The following is an 11745-nucleotide window of genomic DNA, read 5'->3' on the forward strand; positions in this document are numbered from 1 at the left end:
ATATATATATATATATATATATATATATATATATATATATATATATATTTCTTAACAATATCCAAGTATGCGAAGGAAGCCTACATAACCAGGGAGGGCATCTGTACAAACCACAGTCCATCCATCCCACCAAAAACAAGCTGAAGAGAGCAAGGGGGCTATATGACAATTTCATTTTGCACACAATTCGCACCATAATCTCCTGGGAGACCAGCTGCCCTGCAGAACCCCACCACAAAACCCCTATCAAGCCTCACCTCTTTTGACTGAACCCTTGACGGTACGTTTCACAACCGGCATAGAAAAGGAATGTTACATGAAGAATACACAAAAACCAAAGAAATGATCAAAGACAGAAGCTTTGTGACTCAGCCAATCCCACAAAGAAAGTAGAAACATAATGGAGATGCCCTCCCCCCTTCTCAATTACAAATTACGAAAGCACAGGTGAAGACACATATCATCACAAACCCAGTTTCATGTTCAAATTCACCAGCTCTCATCTTTGTTCATGAAGGATTACCTCTAGGCTTGTAACCACAACAATGCAAATGATATTTGTTTGTGACAAATTTCTAGCCCACATACCTCAACTGAGCAGAAGAAGGCAATTGCAGTAGTCCTGGAAAGTAAAGCAAGGATTCCTTGCCAAATTACTGATAAAAATATCGAAATGAACATGTATTTCCACCAAATTTTAAGTCCAGGAAAGTAAAGCAGGATTCTTTGTTATTTCTTATTTGGTTATGTTTTTTACTCTAATACTTTTTGGGTGATATTACAATATCTCATGAATTTCAGTTCAAATTTACTTGTTTTTTTCCGTTTCAATTACCGATGGAAATAAGTGAAGGGGGGGGGTTGAAACTACAACGAAAATTATGAGGGCTGATTGAAACAAAATAAACTCTGGAGGTGAAATTGAGCCACCCTGTAAACCTGGAGGGCTAAATTAAATGTTTGTTCCCTTGGCATGGGACCTAGACGAGGACGGAAATGGGAGCCCACGTAGAAACTTTTTATTTTTATTATTGATGAAGGCAATGTTCCGTTTAAACTTTATATATATATAAAAACTTTTGTCTTAAATTATTTTTCCATGTACTTGCATCTGCAGCATTTTTCAAACTCGTATTTTGTAAATATTTGTAAAGCTAAAGACAAGTTGGTCCAAATTGACAAAAAAAAGAAGAAGCAGATTTTGTGTTTCGCAAAAGCTAAAGTAAAGAAAATTATTAAATTCCTCAACAGTAATAATACTATCTCCTTTTCTTTCTCTATGCATGGCTAATATTTGATTCCCAGTCCCCACTGGCCCTTTTGAGCTTAATAATTGTTTATCGAATCAATCTATGGCTTATGGGATCAATATAGGTCAAAATCTTATTAAAATCATTTCATTTTATTATATAAAAAAACATCATTGATGATGACTCAAATGGATTTGACTCAGTTCACTCAAAACTTGATTATGTTAATCAACAGAGTGTGTGTGTGTGAGAGAGAGAGAGAGAGAGAGAGAGCGAGAGAGAGAGAGAGAGCGCTTTCCCTTCAAATCTTCGTGACAACTCTATGGATTTCTCTGTGTTTGACATCATATTCAAGCTATTATAACATATCCAAACTAAAAACAAAATTTAAAGGTTTTTCAACAGAAACAAACGTGTTTGTAAAAGTTGGCTCTTCTTTTTCCAACCTATAGGTTCAGCTTGAGTCACGCTCTTTCACAAAGGAAATAAAGCAGAACTTAAAATCTTTTGATTTGTTGGGGAAAAAGAAGATTCCCAAGAGAAAAGAAGGCCATAACATGAGTGAACATTGCACAACCTCATCAATCAAAAAAAAAAAAAGGTGAAAAGTAAGTACTAGGTTGTGGAAGAAAGATGTGTTAGATGCTCAGCTTAACAAACAGTTATGGGGTTCATCAATCACTTGAAGTTCTAACAAAAAATAGATCATAGGATTAGTTTTTGTCTCCCTTTCTTTAATGGCTCTGTATTCTCACTTTCTGGTTCTCTATCTGTTCTTTGTATCTTCTGTTATATGCCAAGTTACAGGTGAGTTCTTCTTGACTCTGCAACCTTATTGTTTATTTTAAGGATATTTTCTTTTCATTTTGTACACTGTGCTAGCTACGTTGTAACACAAAGATATAGATACCATCTTGTTTTCTTGTTGGGGGATCTTAAGCATGTTTTCATTCTCTTGCGATGATAGCAGTAATAGCAATCTCTTTCTTAAAGATTGGCGATGATCCCTTTTTCTTTTTGTGCTGTGAATTGGAGTTTGTAATATAGATGAAAATCCAAGAAATTAATATAACCAATTTCAAAATGCAGAATTTATCAGTATAGATTGTGGAGGCACAAGTAATTACACTGATCCAAGAACTGGACTAGCATGGGTTTCAGACAACGGTACAATCATGAAGTATGGAAAATCATCAGAAGCACAGGTTTCAAATGGAAATACGCAGTATCAAAGACGGCGAGACTTTCCTATAGACAGCAACAAGTACTGTTACACTCTAGGTACCAAAGAGAGAAGGCGGTATCTTGTCCGTGCCACTTTTCAATATGGAAGTTCGGAAAATGAAGATGCCTACCCCAAATTTGATCTCTACTTGGACACAACAAAGTGGTCGACTATGGTAGTATTGGATGCTTCAAGAGTGTATGTGAAGGAAATGATTATCAGGGCTCCTTCAAGTTCAATTGATGTGTGCATATGCTGTGCTACAACTGGTTCTCCCTTCATATCCACTCTAGAATTGCGACCTCTCAACCTTTCAATGTATGCCACTGATTTTGAGGATAATTTCTTCTTAGAGGTAGCAGCTAGAGTAAATTTTGGTGCTTTAAGCAAGGATGCCATAAGGTTAGCTGATTTCCAATTGTTGCAGAAAGATAACATGGAATTAATTGAGCACTTCATTAATTAGCTTTCCACTCACTTCTCTGTTAAATCTAGTTCTTGTGCAACATGGAAAGATGTCAAAATGTAAAACATTTGCCTCTCTCAGGTACCCGGATGATCCATATGACAGAATTTGGGGTTCAGATCTCGAGAAAAGGCAAAACTACCTTGTAGGGGTGGCCCCTGGCACAGTTAGAATCAATACATCGAAGTACGTAGACACTAGGACTAGAGAATACCCTCCAGTTAAAGTAATGCAAACAGCTGTTGTTGGCACTGAAGGAATACTAAGCTATAGGTTGAATCTTGAAGATTTCCCTGCAAATGCTCGAGCTTATGCATATTTTGCCGAAATTGAAGACTTGGGAGCCAATGAGACTCGGAAATTCAAATTACAGCAACCTTTCTTATCTGACTACAGCAATGCAGTGGTAAATATAGCAGAAAATGCCAATGGAAGCTACACTCTTTATGAACCCAGCTACATGAATGTGTCTCTGGATTTTGTTCTTTCATTCTCTTTTGCCAAGACCCGAGATTCTACACTAGGACCACTCTTAAATGCGATTGAGATTAGTAAATACCTAAAGATTGAACCGAAGACTGACAGCAAAGATGGTAAGCCTACAACCTCAGCCTACTACTAATCCTAAAAACCATCTGTACGCAGAGTTCCAAATCATTATGTTTTGCTTAATTTTTCCTAATAGTATGAGAAAGAACGTGCTTGACCAATATTAGCTGTATGAATAATTACAACTTTAATTGCCAGTGACTGTTCTCAATGCCCTTCGCTTTCTGTCTGCTGAAAGTGCTTGGGCAAATGAACAAGGCGATCCTTGTGTTCCTGCTCACTGGGAATGGGTGAATTGCTCCTCAACCACACCACCAAGAATCACAAAAATGTAACCTCTTCTCACTTAGTTAATTCCAGATCATTTTCATATATTTCATTCTGGACAGTGCATTTTGGCATTTTAGACTCTTAGTGTTTGAAAAACGCTAGTAGTTGCAGTTGGTATGGATACTCATTACTCCATTCATATCTATTCATTGATTTGTCAACTAGAGTTCTTGCTTTGCCATGCTTAACTGAATGCTACAGTTATGAATTCAAAGAAACAATAAATTCATCATGCCATGGAAATTCATTTGATATACTTGATCTAAAAGCTCATAGAACAGCCAATGCCGCAATATTAAAAGGTGTTGCTAACTTGCAATGGACTCCATAAATTTTTCCACATAATTAAGTAGTTAATGTTTCTGACTTTCTAAGATCCTTATAAGAGTGACTCTGCTGACCTGCTGAACAGTGCATTGTCAGGAAAGAACCTGAAAGGAGAGATTCCACCTGAGATTAACAACATGGAGCAATTGACAGAGTTGTAAGTGATGTTGTGCAATAGTTGAGTTGTACTACTTCATATTTTGATCCATCTTAATCCTTTTCTTTTTTCTTAGGTGGTTGGATGGTAACTTCCTTACAGGGCCTATCCCTGGTATAAGCAATCTCGTTAATTTGAAAATTGTGTAAGCTTTGAAATTCATGCTTTACATTCCATCAGTTTATCCTAAAACTGCAGTTTCTACTAGTGCATGTTTCTGCAAATTTACCTGTAGAACAACTGACTAGTCCTTGCCTGCTTTATTCAATGGTCATCCAGGCATCTGGAGAACAACAAACTGAATGGTCCATTGCCCAAGTACCTTGGCAGTTTGCCTAAATTACAGGCACTGTAAGTAGCACTCTTGACTTATTTAACTGTCTCTATACACTATATATGATGATTCACCCTTCACCAGACTCTTGATTGCAATATGAAGTACAATTAATCTTTTGATCCTAGGCGGTAATGCTTCCATGACACTGCTATGATACTCATTAACTGTGAAATGCCTTCGTGACAGGTACATACAGAACAACTCCTTTAGTGGGGAAATACCTTCAGAATTTTTAACTGGAAAAGTTATCTTTAAGTGAGTATTTCGAATTGTTTTATGTCATCGCTTACCCCTTGGCTTATATGATAATAAAAGATGTGCCTAGCTTTTGTTCCATAGGAAACTGGTATAGAGAATAAGATGCAAGAACCATCAAATCGTATGCCTCAGAACATTTATAAAGAGCTACGATATTATTCTCTTGCAGTTATGAACATAATCCTGGGCTACACAAAGAGGCAAGAAAAAAGATGCACTTGAAGTTGATAGTTGGAATTTCGATTGGCATACTTGCAGGTCTATTAGTTGTTGTGATAGGAAGTTTACTATTCTTGCGTAATCTTCAAAGAAAGACATCTCATAAAAAAAGTGAAGTCCAAGGTCTGTATATATATACACACACACCTCAGTTATATTCATGTTGCATAGCAAATTTTTGTGCATTTCTCAAGTATTCTTGAGTCTGTCAGGTAATTCTTTGCGTGCAAGTACCAAGCCTTCGACTGCGTATTCTGTAGCACGGGGTTGGCATATGATGGATGAAGGAGTTTCATACTATATTCCGCTCCCTGAGCTTGAAGAAGCTACCAAGAATTTTTCCAAGAAAATAGGCAGAGGAAGTTTTGGGACTGTCTACTATGGGCAAATGAAAGACGGAAAAGAAGTGGCAGTTAAGATAATGGCTGACTCGTCCACTCATCTGACGCTGCAGTTTGTGACTGAGGTAACTTTATGTCACCCCACATAATTTGTTGGAGTTAGAGATTTGAAACTTTGAAGGTTTAAAGAACAAGAAACTTAGTTAGCATAAGATCAGACCAAGAAATGAAGCAACTATCATGAACTTCAAAGGGCTGGTTAATTAACTACATTAACGTACCTGCAGGTTGCCCTCTTGTCAAGAATTCATCATAGGAACTTGGTTCCTCTGCTTGGATATTGTGAAGAAGAACATCAGCGTATTCTGGTTTATGAATACATGCACAATGGAACTTTGCGCGATCACATTCATGGTCTGCAATCTGCACATTACAATTGCTTTATTTTCCACCCTTCTGTTTCTTTATTAGAAACATTTCCATTTAAATCAATGAGATGACCTTCTAATAGGTCCTGTCAACCAGAAGCGCTTGGATTGGCTAGCTCGTTTGCAGATCGCAGAGGATGCAGCAAAAGGTTAATATCGAACTTCTAGTTTGTTTATTATGCATTAGTATTTTGGTTTACAATTTCACAATATAAACACATATTTAGATGCTTGTAGGACTTGAATACTTGCACACCGGATGCAACCCCAGTATCATCCACCGAGATGTTAAAACAAGCAACATTCTCCTAGACATCAATATGAGAGCAAAAGTGTCAGATTTTGGGCTCTCAAGGCAAGCTGAAGAAGATTTAACCCATGTATCAAGTGTGGCGCGAGGAACAGTCGGCTACCTGGATCCTGAGTAAGCCACCTTCATCAGTTGTGCATACCCATCATTCTCTACTACTTCTGCTCGTGCTTCACCAATCGTGTAACTGCTTCTTCAGGTACTATGCAAATCAGCAATTGACTGAAAAAAGTGATGTCTACAGCTTTGGAGTAGTTCTCTTAGAACTGGTATCAGGAAAAAAACCTGTCTCAACAGAAGATTTTGGTTCTGAATTGAACATTGTTCATTGGGTATGCACTTCTTGCTATCACCACTCTCTTCAAAGGCATATAGTCATCTTTCTTGAATTGAAGCCCATATATTTCTATTATGCTCACTACATACGAAACCAAATTAAGGCTTAATCATCCTCATGAGCTGCTATCTTCTGCAGGCAAGGTCCTTGATTCGTAAAGGAGATGTGATGAGCATTGTAGATCCTGTTCTAATTGGAAATGCCAAGATTGAGTCCATCTGGAGGATTGCTGAAGTTGCAATCCAATGCGTAGAACAACGAGCATTTTCTCGGCCAAGGATGCATGAAATAATTTTGGCTATACAAGAAGCTAACAAGATTGAAAAAGGAACTGATGGCAGCCAAAAACAACAATCTGCTAGTTCAAAGGCACAATCTTCCCGGAAAACATTACTAACAAGCTTTCTCGAGATTGAGAGCCCTGACTTATCTAATGGTTGCCTTGTCCCAGCAGCCAGATAGTTTTCTTTCCATCAGCCTTCGCTTATCTGTAACATATACTCTTACACAATATCCACACTTTTTTATCATATTTTAATCTGAATTAATCTGATACAATAGAATATAAAAGTGAGAGAGGTCTAAATTATTTTTCCAGTTGTAAACTCTGACCAGAGAAAAAAGAAAAAGCAACTGAGAGGTGCCTGCCCTAGAAAAACACCAACTTCCCTATCTAATAGCGTGATGTTCTGGAAGATGTAATAATTGTCTTGCCCTATCAAACAGTTAGAGAGGAGAGGGAGAGGTGCCCCAAGCAGAATTGTCAATTTTGTGACTCTTGCAGATGTGTTTGTTTCTGTGGTGGTATTTAAAAAAAAAAAATTATTTTATTTTAAATTTGTTTTTTATTGTTTTTGTATTGTTTTAGTATGTTAATGTTAAAAATAAATTTTAAAAAATAAAAAATATATATTATTTTGATGTATTTTCAAGTAAAATATATTTTAAAAAGCAATAATTTTTATAATATCAAACATTATTAAACACATTAATTAATTAATGTTTCTGTTTTAGAAACGCCATTTGCACCTCAACCGCAAATCCAAATGATGCTTTTATTTAGGAATATGGCTTGCATTTTCATGCCTACACCGCTCCTACGCTCCTAATCTAAAAGCATCAATTAATACTTTTGATTTGGAAAGGCATTTTTAACGAGTTTTTTTTAAAATTAATTTTTTTTTTTAAATTGTTTTAATGTGTTAAAAATATTTTTGGTTTGGAAAGGTATATTACACGAGTTTTTTTAAAAAATTAATTTTATTTTGTATTTTTAGATATTTTAAAGTATTAAAGTAAAAAAAATTATAAAAAACCAAAAAATATATTATTTTAATATATTTTTAAATAAAAAATATTTTAAAAACAATTTATAACAAACTATTCAAGCAGTTAATGGAGTTGACCTTTTGGCATGGCCTATAAGTAGGATTATATATCTTAAGGCTTGGATTCCACATTTTAGGTGGTGTGTTGAGTGAATAGCTCCTTCTAGTCTTTTATTATTTTATCTCATCCACTAATATATTAAATGTTCATATTGTTTAGGAAGAGGACTAAACAGGTTTTTCATCATCTTAAAGCCACCATATATTATATTATATTATATTATATTATATAGATATGATTCGACCTCTTCATATATTAAGGGATTTATATTATATGATTAAAAATCAGGCTGCCACCAAATCCACAGGGCAACTAAACTAAAATAAAAAAAGCCAACTCAAACAATTATGTTTTAATTACCCAACTTAAGTAATAATAGGCAGTTTACCTAGAAAATACTCAATCAAGAATCTCTACCAAATCTTGGTATTAGCTTCTTGGAAGGGTATTTGTAGCGCGACTGAAAGTGTGGTTGCGGTTGTTTTTTAAAGTACTTTTTATTTAGAAACATATCAAAATAATATTTTTTTTATTTTTTAAAAATTATTTTTGATATCAGCGCATTAAAATGATCTAAAAATACCAAAAAATATTAATTTAAAGCAAAAATAAAATAAATTTTTTTAATTTTTTTAATTTTTTTTTTAAAATGTATAAACAAACCGGGCTAATTGTATCGTGAGTCATAGTCTCTGAAATTACACCTCTTTTTATCTTATAAAAATAAAATTCGTAAATTGTTTTTATAAAAATTCTCATATTTTTGTGAGAAATAAGGATAAAACCCCATATTTGTTTTTTAATAATTTCTCTACACAAATAGCATAAAATCCAAAAATGCAGAAGGGGAAAGAGGAGAGAGGAAAGGCGAGGCTATAAAGAAATAATAAAAGGGAAGGCAACAGCTAAAAGCAAAAGATGATAAGAACAAAAGAAAAGGGGGAAAAAAATTAAAGGAGAGCATCGTCAACAAACGAACAAGACACGGCCACCCACCACATCAGAATTATACATACGTATTCTCTGACCATCAAATAAACCAAGAGTTGTCAGTGTCAAAGCCGCCCCGAGAAAGCAAGCTAGAGACACATACCCTATCTCTTCTCCTTTTTAGCTATACTCTCTCTCTCTGTTGTTTTTTATTGCTTAACACACCTGCAAACCCAGTTGAGCTTGTTTTGTTGGGCTTTGAGTTTGAGAATTGAGAGAGATGGAGATGATGCATTATCAGTTGAGCAACTCATCTTACCAAGACTCCCTCAAAGTCTTGGAGGCTGATATCCAGCATGCCAATGCTTTGTGAGTCATTTAAATTTCTTTTTTCTTTTCAACTCCTCTTTTGGGTTGTTTTTGTTTTTTTGTAGTTGGGATTTTAAGAATCACTTGTTATGATCAACAACAACAACAACAACATAAGTTCGTTTTGAAATAATACGAGGAAAAAGAGGATAGGGATTTTTTCTTCTTGTTTTCTATGGTCATTTTTAATTTGTACCAAGCAATTTGCAGATTTTGTGAATTTGTAGAAGGAAATTTTCAAGTGGGAATTTATGTTTCAGTTTTATTTGTTTGACATAAGAAAGACTGCAATATCCATGTACTATCATAAAGAATGGATTTTGGTGTTGGTATTGCTATGTCTGCCTGCTCAATTGCGGCTGAAGCGAGCTGCTTTGGCTAAAATTTCATGCAATTCCAAGTGCTAATTGGTGGAGATAGTTGGGATTCCCACTCTCTTTATGCCTTCTCTGTTTTCAGGGAAAAAATTGGTTAAAAGTTTTGTTCCAGTATTGTCTAAATATTAATAGCGTGACTGAGTCTTACTAATTTTGTTACATGATGTGAATAATGGTGTACCAGGGCTGCTGCAATTCCAAGGGGCAAGGATGGAGCGCGTCTGCAGATGAAATTAGTTTACAATCGCTGGGCACCTCTCCTTTTCTTTTTGCTACAACGGATAGATTGTTCATGCATTTGCCTACTCCCTAGATATCTAAATTTCTTTCATGTACTTCTATATAAGGTCAATTCTCCTTTTGGCCTGTTGATTCTAAAAAGATAGTTTGCCAAAGTTTCCATTTCTTGCATCCTGCTGTGTATAATTGGCAAATTTTTATGTGTTTGCTCTTTAATATCGTGCAGGTATATAGCGATGGTAGACCTAGCCTATCTAAGCACGGAAGGAAAGCAACAATTCGGGAATTCTACGGTATGTAAATTATGTAAGATTGTTTTGTTTGGCATTTCTTGATTTATAGACCATAGATATAAATGCACTGCAACTAATTTCCAACCATTCTGATTGAATGTTTTTATTTGACTTTGTTCCATTTCATGAAATCGAGCAACAGGTGTTATATCACCGTCTCTTCAACGGCTTCATAGTAACTTAGAAGAGTTGGAAGATGTTAAGGGAGATAATTCTGGCATGGAGAGTTTGTGCAAAAATAAGGTGGAAGGAGATAACAAGCTTGCCAATATTGATTTAGAGAGGGAAGATGAATGTGGAATTTGTTTGGAGCCCTGCACCAAAATGGTACTGCCTAATTGCTGTCATGCAATGTGCATCAAATGCTACCGCAACTGGTAACTACAAGCCTTGAAATCTTGATGCAATACCAACGCCCTTTTCCACTGTGAGTGCTTGATATTGAAGAGGGTTGCCATTAATTCCACTTGTATGGTTTTTTGTATAATTGCAGGAACACGAGGTCAGAGTCCTGCCCATTTTGCCGTGGCAGCTTAAAGAGAGTTAACTCGGAAGACCTATGGGTTCTCACTTGTAACAATGAAGTTGTTGACACAAAAGCGGTTTCCAAAGAGGATTTGTCGCGCTTCTATCTCTACGTCAATAGCTTGCCAAAAGATTATCACGATTCCCTTTTCTTAATGTATTACGAGTACCTAATATGAATTGAAAGTAAATAAGAAGAATGATGTATAGAGGGGAGATGCTGACCTTCAAATGTACATAGAGACCGGTAAGAACTATTGTCCCTGATTCTTACACAAAATGATCGATCTCATCTTTTGTTGAGTTCTTGAAAGTCAGCATCCTCGTAATTAATATAAATCTCTAAATATGTGAATTTGAGATCCATTTTTAGAACATATGGAAGCACATTTTTGCTTACTTATCAGCAGTACCCAGTTGTATTTCTCCTTTTGAACAGTCATAATGACATCATTAGAAAACATACACCTGAGGTTGTCTTCATTTCACGTTTGTCCTACCATGTCATATGCTATGTTTCTTATAATGAAAAAGGATTTTAGAGTAGAATTTGTGCATATAGTTTTCATCTTGTTTACCACTCTTAAATCACTTGGGCTATGTTTGTGAGCAGAGATGGATAAAAAGGGGGAGGAGAAATGATAGATAAGTTATCATCCATTTAGTTGTTTGACAACAAGAGAGGGGAAGGATGTAAATAGATCCTTCCAACCAAAAGCATTGAAAAGTACTGAAGAACGGGAAGGATGGGGAAGGATTATTGGAAATTACAATTGAGGAAGGATAATTAGTAGATCTTTTAGTTCAAGTAATTTAATTCATTATCCATAATCAATGTATTTGGTGCATTGATATGAAAAGTCTAGAAGGATCGGAACTAGTAACAAGTGATGTTTAGTAAAGGAGGTGACCGGTAGTTGTGGTAGTAGCAAGTGGTGACCGGTAATTAATACCTGCAAAAGATCTTCTTTGATGGATATAGAGAATCTTTGATGGTAAAGTCAAGAACTTTGTAAACAGTGAAGTGCAATGATATTTTAGATAGATAGATTCTGAAAATATGTATGCAAAATATATTAAGAATGAAG

The 11745-nt window shown here is 35.5% G+C and overlaps 2 protein-coding genes across 2 annotated transcripts; both read left to right on the forward strand.

Moving 5' to 3' along the window:
- Positions 1-1450: 1450 nt before the first annotated feature.
- On the forward strand, positions 1451-7131 carry LOC7480940 (probable LRR receptor-like serine/threonine-protein kinase At1g67720). Its single transcript, XM_002311703.4, has 15 exons — positions 1451-2057; positions 2340-2877; positions 3023-3534; positions 3689-3821; positions 4233-4304; positions 4381-4449; positions 4584-4655; positions 4828-4896; positions 5069-5241; positions 5331-5584; positions 5747-5873; positions 5971-6036; positions 6125-6311; positions 6397-6529; positions 6673-7131. The coding sequence occupies exons 1-15, from the start codon at positions 1988-1990 to the stop codon at positions 6994-6996; spliced, it is 2799 nt and encodes a 932-aa protein (XP_002311739.3). The 5' UTR covers positions 1451-1987; the 3' UTR covers positions 6997-7131.
- Positions 7132-8857: 1726 nt separating this feature from the next.
- On the forward strand, positions 8858-11140 carry LOC7494798 (E3 ubiquitin-protein ligase AIRP2). The gene is made up of 5 exons (XM_002311704.4): positions 8858-9222; positions 9784-9946; positions 10066-10132; positions 10275-10509; positions 10626-11140. The coding sequence occupies exons 1-5, from the start codon at positions 9134-9136 to the stop codon at positions 10834-10836; spliced, it is 765 nt and encodes a 254-aa protein (XP_002311740.1). The 5' UTR covers positions 8858-9133; the 3' UTR covers positions 10837-11140.
- The last annotated feature ends 605 nt before the right edge of the window (positions 11141-11745 follow it).

This window comes from Populus trichocarpa, chromosome 8 (genome assembly GCF_000002775.5).
Source record: "Populus trichocarpa isolate Nisqually-1 chromosome 8, P.trichocarpa_v4.1, whole genome shotgun sequence".
In the NCBI taxonomy this organism is placed as follows: Eukaryota; Viridiplantae; Streptophyta; class Magnoliopsida; order Malpighiales; family Salicaceae; genus Populus; species Populus trichocarpa.